Source organism: Heteronotia binoei, chromosome 9, assembly GCF_032191835.1.
Source record: "Heteronotia binoei isolate CCM8104 ecotype False Entrance Well chromosome 9, APGP_CSIRO_Hbin_v1, whole genome shotgun sequence".
NCBI classification, from domain to species: domain Eukaryota; kingdom Metazoa; phylum Chordata; class Lepidosauria; order Squamata; family Gekkonidae; genus Heteronotia; species Heteronotia binoei.
In genome coordinates, this window is record NC_083231.1 from 35,983,897 (window position 1) to 36,009,386 (window position 25,490).

The following is a 25,490-nucleotide window of genomic DNA, read 5'->3' on the forward strand; positions in this document are numbered from 1 at the left end:
AAACAGATGAAGGCAGGCGAGAGAAAGGTAGTAACCCTAATGCTGGCCCTACTTAAAATTGTGTAATGAGGGGTCAAGACTAATTTTTTAAGATGGAGGAAGTGTGCGTGCACACAGAAGCTAACACTCAGAACTGAACTTTTTTGTCTTAAAGGTGCCACTGGACTCAACATTTGTTCTACTGCTTCACACCAACACAGTTGCCGCCTGGATCTTTTAAAAAGACAGCTCCCCCTGTCTGATCTGGAAGAATAGATTACGCGCTCTGTTTCTGGAGTGCCAGCCACCGGCGTTCAGAGAAGACAGAAAAAGACCAACACTTGCCCCTCTTGGCAAATGTACTGGTTAACCCATGGAGCCGACTTGCCTCATGGAAGACATTTTCAATCGTTTTTCCCACCTTCCCTGTCTCCCTCAGCGGGCGACAGCCAACAACATGGGCAAATTGGGCTCAAGGTTTCCCCCTGCTGCACAGAACGGGAGCTCCGCATACGGAGACGGAAACTCGTGGTTTTTTCCCACTCTCCTCCCTTCCTTGGTTACGAAAAGGAAAAAAAAAAAGCGCAGGCGGGAGAAACTGGAAGGCGCGTCCAGAAGGGAGCTACAGTAGAGCGGCGATTGCCTGCGGTTTCACCCCCTGACTAGCGGTGAGTATGTGGTCCATATGCAGGGCCTTGCTTAGGCCGGCGGGGGCGGTGGGAGTTGAGGAGGTAAAACTGCTCGCTCTCCCGCCACTGGTGAAAAGGCGGCTATGGTGTGCCTGCTGCTGCAGAGCGCAGTCTGCCCACTTTTGCTGCACGCATTGCCTCCGTCTGTAGCCACAACAAATGGAAGGCTGGTTTGCCAGCGTGGTGTGTGTGGCAGAACCTCCCAAGTAACGGGGGAGAAGGGAAATGGCTGGCTTTTTCTCTGAATGTGTGGGAAATCATCTCGTACTCGTGATGAGGCTTTGTCTTCATAAGCCTGTGGCCGCCAAGCTGTGTTTCAAGCAAACTGTAGAGATTGTTCAAGCTGTTCTAGGTGGTGACTAGTTGTTTGAATGCACTAACGCGTGGCAGATTTGGGATAAATAAGGTTCAGGCATAGGTGTAAACTTTAGGGGCCCGGATGTGGGGGGGTGGGCCTGCTCCGGCCAACCAGTGGCAGGCAACATTGACACACTTACGGTACATGTGGGACTCAGTTACAGTGGCTGCTGAAGCACAGGTCTGCCTTCCCTTCCTGTTGCATCATATTACAATTTCTGTTATTCTTTGAGGCTCTGTTCTTGTCTGCTAATATGTATTTGTGTGTTTATTAAGAATGTATAATAAAAAAAGAGTTGTGGTTTATATAAACAATTTACAAATAAGTGTTACAGAATTAAAAGTGTCTCAAGGAAAATATATATATTTGAAAATCAGGTTCCTGGAAGGCAAGAATTACACACTAGCAACAATATATGCCCCAAACAATGCAAGAGAAAAATCTATGAAAATGTTTTCCAATCCATTTTAGACTTTCAAGAAGGAGAGGTAATTATAATCGGAGACACAAATGGGGTAATGGATCCAAAAAAAGTAGATGAAAAAAACCAAAGGAGGCAAACTTCTCAAAAATGTTTTTAATTACATGTAAATAGTACAATTGGAAGGTGCTTGGAAGATAAAAAATCTGAATACTTTTCCAACAGACATAGCTTAGTCCTTAACCCTGACTGGCTTAAACTTTGACCCCCTTCAGGATCAAGTTATAAATCTGTTCTCTGATATTATGATTAACATGGCTACCCCAGTCCTATTTTTATATGTCATTTCTTCTCCAGAATTCTGATATTTTCCTTTGAACTGTTTTCAGTCTGCCATTCAATTTGCCAAGGATAAATCTGTGATTAGTCCTTTGTGATGCTGAAGATTCCTCTTGTACACTTACAACATTCTGTAGTAATGTGAAGCAAAAGTCAGGACAACTGCTCCAAGATACTTGGAAAAGAACCTATGAATGACTCTCTTACGATGTGGCAATGGAAAAAGCACATTGTGACATCTGTCGCTTAGCAGCAAATGACATGAATGTTCCTTTTCCAAACACCTCAAGAGACAAGGATGCTTGTGAAGCTTTTGTTAAAAATGGCTTCTCATACTGGAAGAAGGCACTGTTCAGATTTCACAGTCATCAGAATTCTAATTTGCACTGTGCAGCTGTCCAAGCTATAGCCTCTGTTAAAGCAGGGGTAAATGTACATATTTATTTATTTAATTTAGTTTTTAGCCCACCCTTCCTGTAGGACAGGCAGGCTAAACATAGCAAGTTTTCAGAAGGCCAGCAGAAGTAAATGCAAGATGCTAGAAAGGCACTGCTGACATCAGTAAGGTATCTTGTCTGTTGGGAAGTGCAATACAAGCCATGATAAGCTTATGCTGCTCTGTGCTGAAGATATTCCACAGCTGAAATCATGCTTTAATTGTACAAAACACAAATGGATTTCACCTACCATTGTGAATGAAATGCTTGAGATAATGGCTCACAATGTTCTACATACACTAGTGAGAGAGATTAAAGCAGCTGTTTATCACAGTGTAACTGTTGACAAGAACAGGTTTCATTTTGCTTCTGTATTGCTACAGAGGATACATTTGTGGAGGAATTCTTTTTGGAATTTATGAAACTGAATCCACCACTTCTATTTTGAAAGATGTACTCTGTCACTTTGATCTTTTCTTGACATACGTTGTGGCCAATACTATGATGGAGCATCTAATGTTGCTGTACATCTTAGTAGAGTTCAGACTCTCGTAAAGGCCGAGGAGCTGAGCACTATATGTTCAGTGTTTTGCACATGTTGTGAACTTAGTGGTACGAAATGACAACCCTGCAGGGTTTTCAAGGCAAGAGACATTCAGAGTTGGTTTGCCATTGCCTACCTCTGCATAGCAACCTTGGACTTCCTTGGAGGACCTACATCCACATGTTAACCAGTGCTAATCCTTCTTAGTTTCTGAGAGATTGAGGTAGCTTGATCCATCCAAGTCAGGGCCAGAGTAGATTACTGTAAGGACTAGCCCAGGGCCAGGACAGTCCAATCTCACAGGCAGACTTCCCAATCAGGAACCACAGGCATGAGAGCTCCCCTAAAATTTACACAAACATGCCTCTCTGAAGCCAATTCATCATATGGGTAATGAGCAGCTGTAAGACACAACACGAGTTGTAAAAATACAAGTAATATTTATTACAACAAAATTCATCAGGATTTAGTCAGGATACAGTTGTCAGGCTCTTTTCACAAAAAAACCCCTCCCTACAGACTAAAACTTTTTTAAAGTTCTCCTCTTTAGCCTGGTAGTGCATAATTCTTAGACCTAGACAAAATATTTTCTTAATTACCAGCTCTATACATTCAGCATTCCAACATGTAAAGATCCAAGTGAAAGGTGGTAATCCCATTGCCTAACAACTTTTACAAGTTATAGGGGCTAAAGGCATCATCACACCTATCAGAGTATTTCTTTAATTAGCACTTGACATTTCTGTTAATGCAAAATCTCCCATCTAAATCCAACTCCTCACTTCTCAGAATCCAGATGACCGTGCATTGAGATAAGACACGTTTAAAAGCCCACGGGTACTGTTCAATAAGAAAGCAAGTATTAACCTTCACCATTAACCCTTACTGACCATGAAAAGAAAGGGGGTGGGATTAGCTGTTCCTTGCAATTACACAGTGTAAATTTTAACAATATGAAGAGACATCTTGAATAAACAATGTACAAGGGTTACAGAAATCTGAATTAATATAGCATATTAGGCATGACAGAGTGCAGGTAAAATAAATAATGGTATTATATCAGTAGAAAACAGTACAGGAGCAATGGGGTAATAAAAAAAACAGTACAGCATAGGAAGATAGGACTTCTAGCCCTTCTTCCTGTTGCTCTAGTGTTCTTTTTGCAGGGCCTCTTATATGAAGTATTAGGGTTGCCAGCCCTCGGGTATGGCCTGGAGATCTCCTGCTTTTACAACTGATCTCCAGCCAGCAAAGATTAGTTCCCCTGGAGAAAATAGCTGCTTGGAAGGGTGAACTCTATGGCATTGTACCATGCTGAGGCCCCTTCCCTCCCTGAACCCCATCCTCTCCTGGTTTCACCCACAAAGTCTCCAGGTATTTACCAACACAGACCTAGCAACCCTGTGAAGTATTGAAAATTGGAATCTGGTACCTGCAGTCCATTCTGCCACTTTATTGTCCTGTGTGAGTGTATCAGTCCCTCTTTCTGTTGCATGTGTAAACCAAGCCATTTAATAAAGACATCCTTGCCTCAAAATACATGCAAGAGATTTGTCAGAAAGGACTCCTTCTCACTGTAAATCTTACTGCATGTGGAAGAATTCCATGTTATACATGAAGCTGTTTCCTTTATATGCACATTTGCCTTGTGCAAAGACATTTTGATGCAAGGGTGCTTACAAACAAGAAGTTATCTCTGTGTGCTGAGCTAGGCATGCAGGAGAACAAGATGGTAGAACACCAAGGAAGCAAAGTACACTGTATCACTTCATACCTCCGGTAAGGGAGGGCTATTTTTTAATGCTTTCCCATTTTTTAAAAAAATAAACCTCCAGGTAAAACAACTAGCACACCATGGAAGGGAGTTCTAGTCAGTCTGCTGCTTGCTGTACTGATTGTACTGGGGCGGGGGGGTTAGTTGCAGAGAAGTTCTTGTGCAGATACGATTTTAAAATAACCCCTCCTCTCCCTGAAATGGCACAATCCATTCTTCCATCTTGCCACATCATTTCTCTTTCATTTTTCTGAACGAACAGACCACGCCATACTGCTTTATAGTAAGAGAAGTGTATTCACTCCCTGAACACTGGTGTAGAATTTCAAGCCATTCAGACAATTGCATACTGTCCAGACCCTTCCCCAAACTCTCTGTGACTTTGTCATTGCAGTTTTTTTGTGTGTGAATCTGTGCCAACAGGGAGACAGTGACAGCAGTGCTCAGTCCTAGCGCATGTGAGGGTGAGTACATGGAAGGGTACACTGAGTATGAAATCCAGCTCTTGCTTACCTTGGATTATGGAGCAAGGCTCTCATGCTAAAAGAATGCAATTTCCAGAATAGCATTCAGAAAGGCACGTGAGACAGTTTTATTCCAGAGAACATTTGGTGAGGGTAAACTGTTTCGGCAGATTGGTACTTTTAAATTCTGTGTAATTTTAATTATACCTGGGTTTTTTTAAAAAAAACATGCACTTTTAAATCTGTAACGTATCTTTTAACTTGATGTTTTTAATCTGTGGATGTTTTGTTGATTGTACTGTTATGTGTTCTTGCAGCTTGCTTGATACTGCATTACTCGCTACCCTGAGTCTGATGAGATAAGGCGAGATACAAATGTTTTAATTAAATAAATCAACAAGCCTGTCATCTTTATGGGTGTTTTAATTATTTCAAATTGCAGATTTCTAGACTAGAGTGCTAAGATAAGAGTGTGGCAGAGCTTGTTATTTTCCTCCAGCGTCTGGAGATGAGAGAGAGCGGTCTGCTGTTAAAAGTAGTAAAATGAGCAGTCTGTTGGCGTCCTTCCAGCATTTCTGCATACTTATGTGCATTTTAATGGTGGAATGTCTTACAGTCATTTAAAAAATTCAGTTTCCATGGTCTGTTTGTTCATATAGAACCTTTCTGCCTGCAAAACACATTTCCCCACAATTGCAGTAATTCTGCAGATTGGTGTTAATGTGATTGCCTTCTAAACATAGGCAGTTTTCAAAATATGAATCAGGAAAATGTTCTTTCCTCCTTCCCTAGCCTTCAGCTATAAATAGGAGCTGTGTTAATTATCAAATGTTGAACTTAGAAATATAACATGCTTTTGTACATTGTATTTTCACCATCTACCTATAACACCTTCCTGGCTGGGGGAAGATGTAGCTGAGAAACATGTGAATGTTATGATAGATTAGGGTAGATTGCCATTTTGGTCTGTCTGTATCAATAGAAAAGAGTGAGAAAAGCAGTAGAAAAATAATAAACAGTAGAAAAGAGTAATTTTAAACATGCATAAACAGTGACTACTTGGCCAGCCCCCATGCTGAATACCATTGTGCAGGTGCAGAAATATTCAAAATGCTGCTCATTTTGAATGGCAAGCAAATTGTCAATAATATAAAGTGTTTGAACATGAAATGTTTGACTCATCACACTTTATCACATGAAGTGTTTGACTCATCGTTGTACAACCCCATGTGTTTTGCATACAGCTTCTTCGGGGGAATCTACTGAAATAATTAAAAATGAAAGGGCATATTTTAAAAAATTAACAAGACAGGATAATTTCACAGAGCATGTACAGAGTGCATTTCATAATTAGTTAATTTAAGACAACTGAACCAGTATTAACATATACTACACATTACATATTTACAAAGGAATCACAATTTAAAATGTTGTAGGGTTAAAGATTCTGTTTCCCTCTGCACCAATTTGTTTCTTCATCTTAAAGCTAGACTTGATGTAATAATAGGTGCAGAAAAGGTTTCACAGGGCTTCTAAAAAATTAATGTATTACTGTCCTCTATTTCAGTATTCCATTTGGTGGAACTGCACTTCTGCAGTTTTTTGGGGTCATGGACCAATATGAAGATGTGTCAGACTGTGAAGTGGATCACTCCTTCTTCGACAGTGATTTTGAAGGAGAGGTTAAGAAAGATGGAACCACAACGGAATCAGCCAAGACAGAAAACATTGAGCACGCACAAACAGATGGTAAAAGTTTAAGTAAGCCTGACTTAAAGGTGGAAACTGTAGTAGAGGGAGTCTGTACTGATGAAGAAAAGCGTGAGAAAGAGACAGAAGCTCAGACAGAGTGTACCTTAGACAATGGTGCTGATGAGAACGCTTTACCCTTATTAGCGTCCCTCAATTCAGAAAATGCAAGTACACCTAGTAGAACTTCAGCTCAAGTTCAAATAATGCATGAAGAAAGCATTCCAACTCAAATTCCCAAAATAGTTAGAGAACGTGAAGAAAATTACTATACGGATGAAGAAGATAGTAGTGATGACAACAGAAACCAGAAGGTTAGACTTAAGTTGTCTAAGCCGTCTAGTAGCTCCAAGACTGTCAAGAAAACCACAGTCAGCACTTCTTCTTCCTCTTCCTGTAGCTCTGATATGGATTGTTCTGACACTGATTCTGATAGTTGCTTGTCAGATTCCTCTTGCTCTTCTTCAAAAAAGAAGACTGTAGGTAGCTTTACACTTCTTTCTCCAAGACAAAAATCGAAGCCTGGGATAAAGGCAGTAGAAGTAAAACCAAAGCTGGGTGACTGTGCAGAGGAGTCTGAAGACACAGTGACTGATGTCACTCCTCTGTCGACACCCGACATCAGTCCTATCCAGTCTTTTGAACTTGCAGCATCCAATGACAAGAAACTAAAGGTAAAAAGACAAGAAAATGTGAGCCAGGATTTATATGGTAAGTTAGAGGAATTTATGTGCAGCATACAAATTACACGTTTGCTTAATTCCGAGGAGAATTAAGATGCATTGCTAATTTCTTTCCCTTTCTCTGTAGAACCTGAGAAGGATCACAGATGTCATCAAAAGGTCTTGCATGAGGCTGTGGACCTGAATCATCTCTTGAAAGGTGGCTTTTCTCTTAAAACGCCGTGCTTTTCAATTTACTTCATTTTCTGCTTTAAAATAGTTGTATAGAATTATGTTCTAGTATAATAAAGTTTGAGTGGCACCTTTAAGACCAACAACATTTTATTCAAGGTATAAGCTTTTGTGTGCAGGCTCAAACTTTATTCTGCTGTTTCAGACCAACATGGCTACCCATTGAATCTATATTCTGGTTTAAAGTAACGCATAATGCTGTTATGTGAGAGCAGGGGTGGCCAAATTTGCTTTAACATAAGAGCCACATAGATTAAATGTCAGATGTCTGAGAGCTGCAAGGAAGGAAAATAGATGGGGAAGGGGGGAGAAAGGGAGAGGTGGGAAGAAAGCAACTTTAGAAGCATTCTTCAAGCCACCAGCTGATTTAAAGAGAGATGCCTTCTGTGTGAAAGAGCCACATGTGGCTCCCAAGCCACAGTTTGGTCACTGCTGTGTTAGAGTTTGGTTTTAAAAAATCGTTTGTTTTAACTGTTTAGTCTGTTTTTAAACTGTGAACTGTTTTATTGTTTTATCTGTTTCGTTGCTTTAATTGTTTTATCTGTGTTTTAATCGTTGTGAGTCGCTCTGAGCCTTACATGCAGGGAAGAGCTGGATAAAAGTCTCAACTAATAATAACAACAATAATAATAATTCTCAGGATTTGCTGGCTCAGCAGTTGTTACAAGAGCCCTTTGGAGTAGAACGTTATTAAGTACTTTATACCTGAAAAGTACTTTACAATAATTTTATTTTGTTTGCAACATTCCTGTGAGTTAGCCACCCGTTTTCCAGTATGGACATATATTAGAACTGAGGAGGCCGCACAGATTCCGTCTTCCCACCACAGTTGTAATATATGTCCAAATATATAGCTGAAGAGGTAAATCTAGAATTTATGGCTGGATTTTATAAAAGGTTTAGAACCCAAAGATGGCCTAAGGGGATTCTGGTTGCAAATAGACAGTAGGCCCATGTAGATCATAAAAATGCCATGCATTTTGTTAGCACAAGGATGCATTCTTATTTTCACTTGATGGTTTTCTAGTGGTGCCAGCCAACCTAAAATAGTTCTATTTTTCCTAGGTTATAAGTTCATTGCTGAATTCACTGAGATGGTTAAGAGGCAACAATTATTGATGACTCAGTTCTCTAGCTACAATTATTGCATGAGTAATGAAACATAGGAACTCACTTGATGCTCATCTGTCCGTAGCACTGATAAACAATTCCAGTTTTTTTATCATTCTGAAAAAGCAGCATGAATTGCTTTAAAACCCGATTTTCTGTGTCTTGTTGGAATCCATATCCTAAAAGAGCTTGCTTGATTTCTTTTTAAGATCAAGATTTGATATAGTTTTAATTGAAAATTAGCCAAGTATTAGACCGGCAAAAACAGCAATTTGTCAAGTATTAAATCTGCTCTTATTTCATCTAGTATTTAAATGTTTTGGATTGCATTAAAATGTGCCAAAACTAAGTATTTAAGAACTGAGAAATTTGTGAAAGAATATGACAGTCCAAAAGTGACCTTTGATTACCAAATGACATTAATGCAGAATATTTGAGCCAGAAAAATCTCAGATGCCTAGAAATGTTATGTAATAAATCATTTTCTGATGCTAGAATAGTCATCATTTTGCAGAGCTGAGCTCCTATAAACATTACACTAGTATTTAGGATCTAGAAGTATTTTCCAGTCCTGGTAGTGCTTGTAGATAAATGTCTACAAATGCACATAAATCATTATTTTTTAGAATTACTCAGGAAAAACAAGTGCGTCTTGTATAGTACAAAATGAGTTTGATACCCAAGCAGTGCATCTTATTCTGATAGGATCTTATTCTTGAAAATAAAATTTTGCTGCATTGGTAAATGGATAATGAGCAAAAGTGGAGAAAATTAGTACTTCTCATTTGGTGTATATTAGAAGTCCCTTTCTGTAGGTTTTCCTCATTTGAGAACAGAGCTTACGTTACTTGCCCATTGGAAATCTAACAGTAATTCTTAGACTAGCTGGATATAACATAAAAAAAAGGGAATGAGTGAAAGATTAATAATTTATTTATTTTATTGCATTTTTAAATTGCCTAATCCCCACAATTGTGAGTATCCAGGTGATGACGTTTCTTTAAGAAGAGGGAAAAAAAGAAAAGTCCTCTCCCCAGTTTTGCCTCACTGATAATTGGGTTTGTTCTTTAAAAAAACAATGCCTCTATTAAAGAGCATTCTAGAAGAGTCTTTATAATAATAATAATAATAATAATAATAATAATAATAATAATAATATTATTATTATTATTATTATTTCGTTCCTCTTCAGAATAGATGTGTTTCATAACTTCTTCCACATTATGTCTTCTAGTTTTTTAGACATAGCACCCTTGTTCCATTTAGCTTAGCTTTGTTGAGTAGACCAAAGTACTACAGGTTCTTTTCAGAATCGTTAACATGAGCAAGACCAACCACACAACAAAGTAGGTTAGATTTACAAATCAAACTGGTTTATTTAAGCACAATAGTGCTATATACTAGCAGCAGCAATAAACAAGTAAAATCTTTCAAACATGAAAATTAAGGATACAAACTGAACTACAGAGTGGGCAGCTGGTTACTTGCAGAGAGCATGTCTGGGCAAAGAGGAAGCTGCATCCATGGTCATGCCTAGCTTTGTTTATGTTATGACTGTAGATTGTAAGAACAAGCTTGGTTTATTGCCTTGGTACCTTTCTGGATTTGTCTCTCTAAAGATTGCTCTGAACTGCCATTGGTCCACTGTCTCCTTGCTTCTGTCATTTTGCTGTTAGACAGTGATAGAAATAATCTTTTTGTATCATCTTAGTGCACCTTAAAGCAGTTTCTGTCTAAGTTTATACTTCTGCTTCTGGTCTCAGACTCCCATTTGACTTCCAATTATAACAAAGCACACTGAAGTGTTTTTTTTCAGTGGAGGAGTTCATTAATATATTCTTTAGCTATTAAGATACTAGGTCTGATCAGTGCCTAAACGAGAGAGCACCTGTCTGTTCCTCTTTGTACCATCTTGAGTCCGACAGGAAAAATGGAAGATGTAATTATTTCTGTCTGAGCATAGATGACAGTTTAATGAAGTAGGATAGCCATGTAGAAATGTGTGAGTTCTAAATTCTCTGGTAAATATAGAGCTCTTGATTCATTACCAAAAGGCTGTCGTTGGGCGCTACTAAAACAACACTGAAAACATATAAGAGGCTGTTCCTTGACAGCTTGTTGGCAGTTCATAGTTGTTTTAATTCAATTGGACATTTGCTTATTTAATTTATTTAGAAAATGTATATGCTGCCTCTCCAGAGACCTGCTCACAAAGTGAAAATAACACAGTAAAAGAATAGCAACATCCAATATTATTAGCAATATTACAGCAATATTATTAGCAATATTACAACAGCAATATTACTAGCATCAATAGAAGCCCATCAGGGGCATAAGATCAGCATTGAGCAGCGTGAAGTAATCTTCATAAAATAGTGCACAGACTAGATGCAGACCATACAAATATCTTCAAAATATGAACATAATACACATCAATACCTAATAATGGGTAGAAGTCTTTCTTGCTCATAGAATGATAAACCACAGGTAAAAGTCTTGTGTGAGGACACTTGGTATGTTATTTTTATTCCCAAGCATTCTATTATAGCTCAGTCCTGTAAATTACAGTGTAGGATGGATTGTGGATCACTCCCTGCTCACAAATCAAGACAGCTATGCTTAAGTTTTGCATATCTATTGTAAGCACAGTCCTGAGAATGAAGTATTGTAATATGATGACAAGCTCTTCCTTAGGTTCACAGACTCTTTGTAAAGCAATATTGTGCCTTAAATATATGGTGTAATTTTGCCAAATACTATATCCCATACTATGATTTTGTGACATTGGGAGACCCTTACCAGAACTACCGTAGTTTCATCCTCTGAAAGAAGTAAAATGGCAGAGGGAAGAATGATACTGTGAACTGTCTTGGGTCCCCTTTGGGGTAAAAGATGGGCTATAGATATCTAAATAAATAATTCCTGTCCTGTACCTGACAATACCAGTATACATATACCAAACTGGTAGAACAAACTTGTTTGAGTGTGTGTGCATGCTTAGTTTTAGAAAAGTTAAAATATTACTGATCTACAGTCAGCACCTAATTTTGTACCTTGAGCAGTTGGTAGAGGGATTAATTGGTTGATCTGAGAATTGTAGCACCAACATATCTTGAATAGTATCTCGTGTATAAGTTAGTCCAGTGGCCCTTGTAAGACCAGCAAAGTTTCATTCAAGGTATGAGCTTTCAGGCACATGTACACTTCACAAAAGCTCATAACCTTGAATAAAACTTTGTTGGTCTTAAAAGTGCCACTGGACCTTTAACTTCGTTCTGCTGCTTGAGGCCAACATGCCTGCCCACCTGGCTCTAGTTTCTCATATGTCATTGCACTTTAACAGGTAGGCAGGCTCCTTTGGCAATTGATTGTGATGCATTGCTGATGTCATGTAAGCAGGTTCTATATTAAGTCATGTCCAGGTGAGCTTTGCCTCATCAGAAGTATTTCAGAGCTGGATAGCTGGAGAGAGCATTTCCCTGGACCATCTGAATTCACATACATCAGTGTGATGAAGCATCTCAGTTTTGAGGAATTTACCTATTAACAGGAAATAGGTGAGAAAAGGAGAAGAGAACTAATACTAAGTGAAACTTCACTAAAATATGTAGGATACTGTGATGCAGAGAAGAGAGGGTTCCTTTAGACAGTAAGCGAAAAGTAACAAATATATGTTTTCTGTGATCAGGAATGATTTTAAATGGCAACAAATGTAAATATATCCTAAACCCAAAAATGAGAATTTGGACAAAAAAATTCCAACTTGAAGTTATTTATTTATCATGTTAAATTTCTATCCTGCCTTCTCCACAAGTGGACTCAGGGTGTCTGACAATCACAAGTAAGGCTTAAGGGGTCTGAACTTGCTGAGGCTGAGAGGGGAAAAGATCTGGGGGTTGTGGTGGACAGCTCAATGAAAGTGTCAACCCAGTGAGCTGCAGCAGTGGAAAGACCAAATTCTTTGTTAGGAATTATTAGATAAAGGGGTTGGAAATAAAAACTGCAGATATTGTATAGATCTATAGTGTGGCCTCATTTGGATTATTGTGTACATTTCTGGTCACCATATCTCAAAAAGGAGATTGTAGAGTTGGAAAAAGATAATTAGGGGGTCGCATCACCTTCTTTATGAGGAGAGGCTGACAAGCCTGGGAGTTTTCAGTTTAGAAAAGAGATGACTAAGGATTAGGGTTAGGGGGGGAACACAATAGAGGTTTATAACATTGTGCATGGAGTTGAGGGAGTTGGCAAAGAATTTTTTCTCCCTCTCCCAAAATACTAGAACTCAAGTACATCCATTGAAGCTGATGGGCAGTAGGTTCAGGACAGACAAAAGGAAGTACTTCTTTATACAGCAAGTAATTAAAATGTGGGATTCTTTTCAGAGGATGTAATGATGGCTACAGGAATAAACAGTTTTAAAATGGGATTAGATAGAGCCATGGAGGATAAATCTATCAATGGCTACTAGCCATGGTGACTCAGGAGAACTTCCACAATCAGAGGCACTACACACCTCCCAGAGCCAGGAGGCAATATCAAGGGAAGACCTTAGTCTTTATGCCCTGTTGTTGGCGCTCCAGAGGAACTGATTGGCCACTGTGTGCAACAGGATGCTGGACTAAATAGACCATTGGTCTGATCCAGCAGGACTCTTCTTACATTCTTATGATGCTGCCATAACGTGTATATATAATAGCAAAAGGTAAAGTGTGTGGGTTTCTGTATCAGCCTTTTATTCTTGATGGAGGAAATGAACATTCACAGCATTAGTTATTGCTTACCAATTCATAGGCAGCACTATTTTCTATTAAGCGCAATTTGTAAGGTCGTTATTTCAATTGTGCTGTTATAATTGAACAAATTTGGAGAAAATTTTGTATATGACATATTGTCTTGAAGGACTAGTATCATGGAGATGCTTTTGAATTCACACTGCTCTTAGTGAATACATCTCTTGATTTATTCTACAATCACTATTTAAGCCAGCTATTTTAATTGGATAACAAGCCTTTCAAGGCTGACCCTCAATGACGGGCTTCAGTTTTGACCCCCATTTTTCACTATAATTCATTCAACTGGGCAGGTGCGTGATTCACAGAGACACTCAATCATAGTCCCAATATTTAAAAAGGATCTGAGATTGGATCTGAGTTGTTATTGGCCAGTTAGCCTTCTTTCCTTACTAGGAAAACTGTATTGCTCTTATTTGCTTAAGAAACTTTTGGATGGATAGAAGTATAACATATTGTTCCCATATTTAAGTTTAATGTGATAATTCTAAAATTTGTAGCTTTATATACATACAGTACATTTGAAATCTTTTCTGTGAATCAGGGAAAAAAATCCTAAAACTAACATTTCTTTACAGTGCAGTTCTCTCTATATATAGTCAAACCACAGAAAGATAATTGACTCTTTTTTTTTTTTGGCTATTAAGTTGCAGTTATGGTGACCACATAGGATTTTCAAGCCAAGGAGATATTCAGACGTGGTCGGCCATTGTCTGCCTCCACATCATGACCCTAGTATTCATTGGTCGCCCATCCAAATACTTGCCAGCACCAACCCTGCTTTAACTTCTGAGATCTGATAAGATTGGGCTAGCCTGGGCTATCTGGGTCAGGGCTAGAGAACTGACTAGGAATTAAAAAAAAAAAACTAGAAGGATTTTTTAAAATGGAATTGCTGTTATTTTAACTGTGGGGGAAATCCCCATTCTCAATATTTCAATTTCAAATCAGATGTTGTGGTTTTAGGCTGCCACTAAACCTCTGTCATTCCCCCTCTGTCAAGATATAGCCCCATTGATCATAATTGCCAAATATCATAGCCAGTACTTGGTATTTCCATCTTGGATAATGATGCACTTGTATGTTGTTGCACAGAGCAAATTTGAATACTGCCACTGAAGTTTGTAATAGATGTATCATCTTTATCCAAGATGGCAACTGCTAGGGATCATTCCGCAGCCTAAACTGCCCGGTCAAGAACTGTGAGGATCCCGAATAGTGATGGGCTGGCTGGAAAGTTTGGTAGCCCAGTCTTAACCTAAAGTTAATAAAAAGTGTTCCAGTTCTGTTTGCGGATTGTTGATTGCTGTGCAAATGGGCATGTAGTTATTATTTAGGATAACAGTTCTTGGTTGTTAACTTCTCTCCATGATGAAGGCAATGAAGCACCTTTCTTCCTCTCTCATTCTAGGGTGTGGCAGTGAATTGATGGAACTGAATGGGCCCTGAACTGGTTTTGTGTTGTATCCATTTCCTGGGCTCACTTTGGCCATATTAAAAGCCCCTTAGATATTAGAATGCCTAAGTAGTTACTCGTAAGGAGAGAACAGGACGTGATAACCTGCTGCATTCTGCTGTTGGCTCATAAGAAATGTCTTTTGCCTGGATTTGTGATGACCCTCTACCAAAGAGCAGAAGCCAGGGATTTGCCACTTAAGTGCTTTTCACCATATTTTTGCAAGGTGAGAAAGGACTTGCATGATTTCCCTGCTTATTATGAATGCAGCAAACTTTTCATTTGCAGTTTTAGGAGATAGATAATGTTGTGTTTTTGTTTTTCTTTGAGGTGAGGTTTTTAAATATCTCCGTACTAAACAATACATTCTTAACTGTACTCCATAGGGTAGAGCAAGACTGGGGTGGTTAATTCATCACTGAAAACCAAGGCACTTAAAAGTTAGAAGAACTCTTCTGCTTAGAAGCTTCAAGCAATGAAGGGTTGAGATGTGTAAGTGACTTATGCATAGTATTTTATAGTTATTTCACTACATTCTAGGGTGTAAAAACTCTACAGGTAGAGAGCCCTGAAGCCATAAAAAGGTTTTTTTAAAAATGGTTGTCCAGAACCATAAAACTGGGTCCCCATGCCCATTGTCTTTGGATTTGAACTATGAAGCTGTATGGCAGGAAAGAGAAGGGTTTGAAACGGAGGGAATTCTCTGGAGAGGCAGCATACACATTTTCTAAATAAAGAAGTGGCAACAGGAAAGGAGAGATAAAAATGCAGAGAGTTTGCAAGTCATACTAAATTATTATGATCTTATAGCTTTCAGTTGGGAGTGTACACTTAGAGCGCTTATTAGAATATATGTTCATTTTGCACTTGGCATCTTGCAGGAAAAACCCTCTAATGTGACTGAAGCTGTGCCTTGCTATTTCATGTAGGACATGGGAGATGCATATAAATGTGTCCCAACCAATGTTCCCTCTAAGCTGAGCAAAAATGCTATTTTGTGAGCTACTGGCATTAAAGTTGTGAGCTGCTATATAAGGGGTCATCCTTCCTGAGCTAAGACAAAAATGTGTGAGCTGGAGGCTAAAAATCTGTGAGCTAGTTCACACTGACTCAGCTTAAAGGGAACACTGGTCCCAACTATTCCTCTGAAATTTGTTGAATGAAAATTATGGAGGAAGTTGATTGGATTCATCATACCATTGTGAATATCTCTTCCAGGTTTCGGAAATGGGTTGAATTCAAGCAATAACCAACCTCTGTTTACAGAGGCAATTGAAAACCTTCTTGCTCGTATCCTTCCTAAAGCCTCTGTGTGTTTGGGAAGGTGGGCTTTTGTCAGTTCTCCTTCCCTTCTGTGGCACCTCAAAACATCTCCCAAAATGCCGCTTCTGGGGGACAGATCCCCAAGAATAGCTGGGGTCAGAGGCAATGTTCCCTCTAAGCTGCAGAGTCTTGTGAGCAAAAATTCTACTTTGTGAGCTACTGGCATTAAAGTTGTGAGTTCCTGCATAGTGTGCTCTGGAGTCATCCTTCCTGAGCTAAGACGACAATGTGTGAGCTGGGGGCTAAAAATCTGGTCAGAGGTCTCCAACAGGAGGGGAGATCTGGTAAACACATACACCTGGTGAAATTCTAGGTGGGATCCAAGGCTCTGCATATTTTGTCTGTCAAGGAATCTGAAATAGTGCAAATTCAGATTAAAAACTATTTCTTAATGTGTAAAAGATTTGCTGATAGGAATAAGTACTGGGACTGAGGATGTTAAAGCAGAGACAATTGGGTTTCTGCTTTAACTGGTGAGTGTTAAAATTGCTTAATTCTCCACTTGAGTATGCTTTCTAGTATGTGAAGCAAGTCGTGATGAAAACTGTATCTAACTGATGTATAGAAATAATTCTGATAATTTAAAATGGGATACTAAATTATATCTGGAAGAACAGAGCCAGTACATAAACATAGTAACTTTTGTGTTTGGTGAAATGTATAATGTAATTTCTTGTGTACCCAAGCTTTGAAAGCCCTGAATTCCCAAAAGTTTTGCTTTCCTAATAATCCCTTGAGAAGAAATTATCATTAATCAGACACCATTAAAAAAAAATCAGCTGTGTGGGCTGCTTCAGCTGCGCTCAGCTTGCCCAGACTGTAAAAGCTAGGCAATATTGTGCTTTGGTTTATTCAGGAAAGTTGTTTTTGTTGTTCTTGTTCATTTGTTTTTAAGAGCATTTTTCTCCACAACAAATCCTGGAGTCCAATAGAGTTCTTCAGACACTGTCTTTTCTGTTCTGATAGCAATGGATTTGAAATCTTTGTTCTGATATAGAAAGGGAGAATGTGGACCACTTGGGTTATTCTTTTGCTGTCTATAGCAATTGTGATTCCAGTAATATCTCTATTGTGCTACTGTGGGAAATTGGATGTTGGGTTAGATGGACCATTGGTTTGATCCATCTGGGATTCTCTCACCAGTATAGCAGGGTCACGGCATAATAATCATGATTAACATATCTCTAATTTGCTAGTCATGTCCCCTTTTATCCTGTTTTTATGGTGTTGACTGTATTTTTTAGCTCATGGATGAACTTGTTTATCTCATACTAACGGGTTTAATTTTACACAGGCATAAAATTAGGCACTAAATAGTGAGGAAATTGATTTTTATTACTTAAAATGTTTTTATTTTTGTAATTTCCTAGAAATAGTTCTTAGAACTCTCCTGATCTATAATTTTAAATTCCTTTTGATACATTCACAATGCTCGCATTTTATGGGTCACAAAGTTGCCAGTGGTTTTGTGTGGGTATATCCCTATTTTGGTTGTTGCTAGATTGCTTTTACTTGCTTACCTTCCTTTGCTGTAATGTTTCATAAAGTTAAAAGCCCACTACTACAATGCCTCTTCCAGTCTCCGGGACATGCCTGTTGGTTCCATGTTCTGCCCTTGTATTATATGTGTTTTGATTTTTCCTTCTTTATTTTAATTTTTGAATTCTGGCTCACAAAAGTATATCACATCATTTGAATCCTCATTTCAAAGTAAATAGGCTACTGTTGCTAAACTAGATAGGAAAAGTCATGTACCTATGCCAAGGATTTTTGCATTACATGTGTGGAATCACTTGGGCAGTCTCATATCCATTCAGCAGAAAGGGACAAAGACCCCTTATCCCAAGTTATACTCTAATCTAGAATATTACAGATTGACAGAACAGGATCTTTGGACTCTTATGTGCTTTAAAATCTTGAGACTCTGTATCAACAGTCTTGCTGAAAAGTTTGTTAACACTTCCTACAGTGCTAGAAATGGATTCATGGAAATGAAATTCATCTAAGTAAGAAAAAAGCATAACAAATGCAGAGAAACTATTTGATGTTAATTTCTGCATATTCCAGACATTTTGCTATATTATCTAGAACTCCCTCTAATACTCCTGTCTCTGTTAACAATGTGTATGTTGTTAATTAAGAGGAATGTAAATTAAATATCTAGGCCTGTCCATAATTACAGTGAGAGAGGTATGGCAGGCCCTTCTGCTGTGAGTCAATATTCTGCATAAATACTCTTGAAGTAAATGACATCTTAATTACATGTAAACTTGCAATGAGATTCACTGTGTGCTCACAGTGCAATTCTAGGTTTGGCCTCAGTGCTAATATTGCCCATCCTTTCCCTAGGTTGGATTAAAGGGTGATAGTTTACATTGACCCTTCATAGAATCAGATGTTGGAGTCCTTATTCTGAAGTACATTGATTTCCATTGAAGTGTGCATGTGACAGGTGCACAAGTTATTCCCATGGTAGCAAAAGTATCAGATGTTTGAAACTTGGTGGGGGTGTGTTATAATAGCTGTGTGTCAAGCCCTTCTAAAGCAGGTACCTCAAAATAATGAGAGGTGCTAGCAAATTAGGTCCCTTTATTTCATTGACTAACAGCTTTTTGTATTAATATTATCAGCTTTCAAGCACCAATATACAACCTGGTTGTATTTGATGTGACCGTTTACTTGTGTTTAAAGCTTTTCTGCAGCTGGAAAAAAACGAACAACAGAAGCTGGTCTCGGATCAGTCTTCTATAGGATCAAGGAAAAACTTCTCTTTCACAAATGACGAAGTACGAGAAATTGATCAGGAAAACCAACGGCTGTTAAAAGAATTAGCAAAACATTCTGGAAAGCCCAGGAGCAAAAGTGCCTCTCTGAAGAAACCTTCAGGCCCAGCACCTAAGCTGTACCACAGTGCCATCAACAGGCAAAAGGAACAGCAGAGGATTGACAGAGAGAATCTGGTTAGTTACTTTCCTTAATAAGCTGTGTTTTTCATCAAATGTACAGAGAGTGAAGTCCTAATGTCAATAAGGAATGCTTCGGGCGGGGGGGGGGGATCTTCTAAGTAATTATTTCTCAGGTTAAGAAAACTGGATGAAGTTGATGACATTAACAAAAATGATAATCTCTTTCAAACCATCAAATATGATGTTAATATGTGCTGTGACGACAATCTGTGTCAGTTGTGTGCCTTTTAACCTTTGCTGACTTCAGTGGAACTGAAGTATGTATCCTGCTCTGTGCTAGGTTGTGGCATGCCTTCGTTTCTCCCTGAGGCCTCTTGTATAAGAAATGGATCAATACCAGGCCTTTACTATAGAGTGCTTGAATATCTATTGTGTGTGCATACACAAAATAATAGATAACAAGTATAGGATCACATCATTTAGGAAGGTGTTCTAATACCTTTCTAGGAAGCAAGAAGAAGCAATTAATACAGTACTGAGGCAGAACATATCAATGTGCCAGTAACATCCAAGAATATAACCCAGAGTGCAGAAAGAAATGGAAATAATTGAGGCAGTAGCTACAGCTAGCGCTCGGTTTGATTATTTGTATCTTTGCTTATTCCCTAACCACTGAACTGTTATAGTAACCATAGTAACACATCTTGAGGCAAATGGAAATGCAGTTTCCATGTAACTGGTCTTTAGTTCAGGCTGGTCAAATACAAAACTAATATGTTTCTGCATGGTACTTATTTCTGAAAAATACTTTAATTTATGATTGGACAACTTTTTATATAAGAACTTCAGTTACTGCTAAGTGATTATGCATATAATCTTTGCAATAAATTATATAATGATGCATAGAATAAATTACTGAGATTTGGATTCCTGTTAATCCTGAATTGCTAGTTTCCAGTCTGTCTCTAGTAGTTAGGATTTTATAAAGCTGTTATCACATTTCTTAAATTAGAAACCCCAATTTTTCATCTAACATTAATCAAAGCGGGGGGGGACATCTTTGGATCATTTTAGTTTGCATTTTCTGTATCTTCAACTCTACTGTATAATCTTGAGACAGATCAACTACAATTTTGTAAAGTATGCATTCTTTGCATTCATCATGCTGCGGTTTCATAAAACTGATATGATTTTTTTTAAAAAAATTGATCCCTTTCATGACAAACCTCATTTGCTTTGTTCACTGTAGCAGCCCAAAGAGTCACTGCTTTTTTTCTTTAGTGAATTGTCTGTTGTGAGGCTAATCTTGGTTTTAGGACACTTTCTTCCCCAGTGAAGAATTCCCCCAACACTGTTTTGTGTGTCATCATTCCAACATCTTCACAGTTCTACATTGCAGAATAGTTGGCATTCAGGCCATAAAAAAAGGTTGCCTATCCCTGGTAAGCATTTTTACATATTAAAAGTGACATCTTGAATTACATCCAAAGTTTAGTTTTAGAATGTATAAGAGTAATAATTTCTTGCCATGAGGTTTTGTTTCACAGTAAGCCACTGCTCTGGGCTTGTCTCCTTCTGTTTGGAAGAGTGGTCCAGATCAGGGATTCAAGCAAAAATTCAACAGATTATTCCCTATGAAGCCAGGCAATTCTGCTACTTCTTTACACTGATTTTGCTCGAGAGTATAATGAAACACCCCCAGCAGAAGCTGTTTGGAAGAAGGCAAGACCAGAGCAATGACTCATGCAAAGAAGCAGCAGCCAACTCCAATGTGTTGTTGTTATTTTGATCCTATGGCACCTTTTCATTATTTTGTTTGTTTCTTAAATTAAATTAATTGATTATCTCAGAACATACTTGAACACCTGTCAGATACTTGGAATGACTGTGCTGTAAAGCTATTCATTTTCTGTTAAAGAAAATCATCCTAATACAGTATCTGGGGTTTTCCCCCCTAGTAGTCATTTTGTTCATAGCACTTTTCAATACACAATTGTTAATGGCCTCTATTTTTGAAGCAGAATCAATCAATTCTGTGCAGTATGTCAGACGTCAAGGACACAGATATGACCATTCAATGGATGAAATGACACACACCCCACATGGAGCTTTTCTCATGACTGGCTGACTTCTCAGCATTTGTTCCCCACCTCCATCTCATACAGTTTTGTGAGAACAAACTGTGTTATTAAGCAGTCAGTTCTAAGATAATTATCGAAAGAAAACATTGGCTATTTTTACTCTTTTCGCCTTGTGTAATTAGTGAATATATTTTCTGCTGCTGTATTAGCTCTGAGTCTGGTTTTTCGCAGCTGATGGTTAATGATTTTACTCTTTTTTTTTCCCAGAGGGGTGTGTGGGAGATGCTTTCCTGATTTAAAACGTTAATATTTTAAAAGCAAGGGTGTTCTTTTATGTGAGATAAATCTCATATCATCACAGTATTAGTAATTTTATATATCAGTAAATCATGCTTTTCTACTTACCTATTTTTAAGTGATTCTGCCTGTAATCCTAAGGACCTGGGAGTATGCCCCATGGAATAACATGGGACTTGTTTCTGAGTGTGGACTTGTTTAGCATTGTTCCCCCTAAAGATCAGTGAGGAAAATAAACTTTAAATGAACTAATTTTTTTCCAACTATAGTATAATGCGAAAATTGCCGTTTGATTTCTGGTAACCAAAATGTTATTTTATTTAAATCAAGGCTTTTTTGAAGAGACTTGAAGCAGTGAAGCCAACAGTTGGGATGAAGCGCTCAGAGCAGTTGATGGACTACCAGCGCCAGATGAGCTATCTTAATGCTGCTCCTTCAGCCCCAAGGCGAGGAAAATCTGCTTTAAGCCACCACAGCCCTTCTAGTAAGTGGCTCCAGTACAGTGGTTGTTAAATTTGCTCATTATAGAGTAGTGAATCTTGAATTCTGTAAGTGTCAAGATATAATCCTGTCTTGTACAGCAAGACCACCCTTTCTTAGTCCAAATATTCCCACAGTTTAGCAGTTATTCCCACACGTTTTGGCTGTTTGTAAAGCGTTGACCTTTATTGCCAGGTAAACTTGATATCAGGAATTTAAACTGTTAAATATAAAAGAAGAAAGCTAACTTTTCTCCCCTAAAAAATGTTCTGGCAAACAGAGCTGTGGCTTATGTTTGTCCCAAACATCTTTCTGGTTAGTTGTTACCTCAGTCAGTTGAGAGAAGAATGAGATGTATAAATAGCCCTAAATCAAACTTTCCCACTTGAGGTGTCTTGATTTCCCTGTGTATGAAGTCTTAGTGGTGGTAAGGGGGAATATGCTTAATACATTTTGACTCATTTTATAGTTCAGATTATAAATGGAGTGTCTTGTGTGAGTTTTGTTTCATTGCCTTTTAAAAATGCAGACTTCTCTCACCTTGATAATGTTGACCTCCTTGTGTGTACCCTTTCTGACAGGAGGTGCCTCACGCACATCCAGTCACAGTGCATCCAGTACGGCAAGCCGAAGGAGTGAAAGACCAGTGTTTGACTCCTCCAGGGGAGGCCTGCAGCGGCTGAACTCTGCTAATGTTCATGCGGCATGGCTATAAGTTATTTGCACTCCATCACCAGATCTCTAATTCCAGTGTTTCTGCAGATTGCTGTAATTCTTGCAAAAGTATTGTCATAGTCATTGTTTGGTGGTTAAAAAGTCACTGTAAAGTGATAATAAATGTGAATGGGTACTAAACTGAATTTTGAGCAGGCAAAATCTCTGTTGGATGATATCTTCCCAGTCTGTATTTCCTGTAACAGAATACATTTATTTGCACAGCAGAACTGTCAGATAAATACTGTAAATATTTTTCATTAAATCTCCAATGACGTTTAGGTTTTGAAAAGTGGAGGAGCTGAATAGCTGCAGTTCTGGACCAGAGGTATTCAAAAACTACTTTTCAACTTTAAAGTTACAATAAAAAACTTTGTTTCATTTTGATTTCTTACATTGTAGCTGATATTTTTAATTCAACATATTGAGACTTATATCACAAGTGTCAAATATGGCATTTCACAAGGTTTTATGGAAACAGGAGAGGTAACGTGTGCTATTGGAATAATCTCTTGTTATTTGTAAACTCTTAAATGGTAGTTCATAAGTGAAAGATGCAGAGCATGAACCAAGTCCTTCTAGCAAACTTTTGTAAGCTTCTTCAGATCTGTATTCCAAGAAGTAATTTTCATTTTTGATCTGATCTCCTTGTTTAATATTTAATCATTGCAGTGTTGCCACTGTGCCGGATTTTATCAATGGTCTGCTGTAATAACTGCAGTGTTCAGTAAAGAAGTTTTCCCTTTTGTGGATTGAATTATCATCTCTAATAATACTTTAATGTCTGATTAATAAGCATTTAAACAATGATGTGGAAAAGAATGGTCTTCCTGAAACAAACTCTTTGTGGACTTGTAGCATGACCTGTGGACAGCTTTGCCAATCTAATGTGTTTGCATCGTTATGCTGATTGAATCGTTATGCTGATTGAATTGTTTTTAAAATTGTCTCTTGAATGGAACACAAGCAGCAGTTTTGTGGATGCACTTTTTAACTGTAAGCACTTTCTAAAAAACACTTCCTTTCCTTTGATAAAATCTGTTACTTCCTTGAGAACAACAGTGTGTGCTAGGAGAGCCTTATCTTAAAGTTCTGTTTGATTGTTTATGGGCAACATGAATTTTGTATGTGATTTCTTTTTAAAGCTTTAAGTAAAATGTTTAATTGAATTATATCTGTACTCAGTACTGAGCTGCCTTTCTGTAATTTATCCAAGTATCATAAACAAAATGAAATATATTTCTAGACTCATATTTAATTAACTTTGTAATAACAATTGAGTCCTTTCTACTTCTAATTACATTTTCTTTCTTTGGGCTCCTTATCCCAGCAATTGATTTCCCCATTATCCCTTGATCTAGGAAACACGGTTCCCTATTTAATGTTAATTCTGTAGAATGTGACACAGTTAAATTTATTGTTTGTTTGGACTATAGTTTTGTGAGTCCCACTTATATTGAATAGTAGCAGAAATTTTTTTTTGCCAGTATACATACATCAAGGAGTTGTAGCCAGTTATGCCATTTGATGTGTGTGACTATAATTTTTGATATGCATGTAGCATATTTTTTTCATCGTGTTTGCATGAATTGCTTGTGTACGCACATTACAAAATAGGGTTGGATCCAGACTATATTTTCCATAAATGGAAGGTACTTCCATAGCTGCAATGGATCTTTTCTATCGCTGCATCTTAATGATCTCCCCAAAATGATGTTTGTGGGGAATAGGAGTCTTTTGGGGAGCTCAGAGGGCCACCACTGGAGCTCAAAGTCACACAGCAGTTGAAAGTTCTTCTTGGAAACTCAGTCCTGATGTGCTGCAGGGTCCTGATTCAAATAAGGGCTATGGTGTGGGGGGGGGGGGGGAGAAACCTTATGTGCAGCCCTCTCCTCTGATGAAGCAAATAACGCCCACATACACCTTGCATCATTTTCAAATAGAGAAGACTAGTGCAGCAGGGAAAGTTGAAGCTCCTCCTCCTGTTTTGTATCCTTTGGTGGTCCTAATAAAAAGGCATTGCACAGATTTTGTTTCTGTTTTTCTTTTCTTTTTTTTTAATTTTGCACTAATATAGCTGTTTCCAGCTTTTTAAAAATACTTACGGACATAGAGTATTAAAGGGCAAGGTTATGTATAACAATATCCAATTCATTAAAATTTGTAAGTCCCTTCTATATTATCTTTTAATACAAGAACAACCCTAAGAACATTTTCCTAGGAGTAAAGCCCCATTGAATAGCTGTGAGTAGGGCTCATAAGAAGACCTGCATAGGAATGCATCTTTATGTTCAGGTCTCTTTACAGCTTCTACTTGATATGTTTCTGTGCTAGCTGTCTGTACTGAACAAATCACCTGCACTGAGAAGAGTGGAGAAGCCATAGTTCCCAAAGTAAAGATACTATCTTGCTAAATTTATTATATTTGGAAGCCAGTGAGTGGAACTTTCACAGGTGTGACACATATCTCCACCAGTAATTAATAGAGCAACCCCTTGTCGCTGTGCTGCCAATAGTCACCTCCCTAAGAGGATAGTTACATGCTGGCAAAATGGGAAAAAAAATTGCCCCAACAGTGTTGCTGAATGCTGCCCCCGCAGGGTCCATGGCAATTCTGCCACAGTGTCCTGTTACAGCATTGTTGTAAGGCGGGAGCAGTGTG

The 25,490-nt window shown here is 38.3% G+C and overlaps 1 protein-coding gene across 1 annotated transcript; it reads left to right on the plus strand.

Annotated features, from left to right (window-relative positions):
- Nucleotides 1-469: 469 nt before the first annotated feature.
- On the plus strand, nt 470-24,067 carry CFAP97 (cilia and flagella associated protein 97). The gene is made up of 6 exons (XM_060246455.1): nt 470-647; nt 6,573-7,465; nt 7,565-7,636; nt 19,042-19,310; nt 21,965-22,118; nt 22,696-24,067. The coding sequence occupies exons 2-6, from the start codon at nt 6,616-6,618 to the stop codon at nt 22,827-22,829; spliced, it is 1,479 nt and encodes a 492-aa protein (XP_060102438.1). The 5' UTR covers nt 470-647; nt 6,573-6,615; the 3' UTR covers nt 22,830-24,067.
- Nucleotides 24,068-25,490: the final 1,423 nt, after the last annotated feature.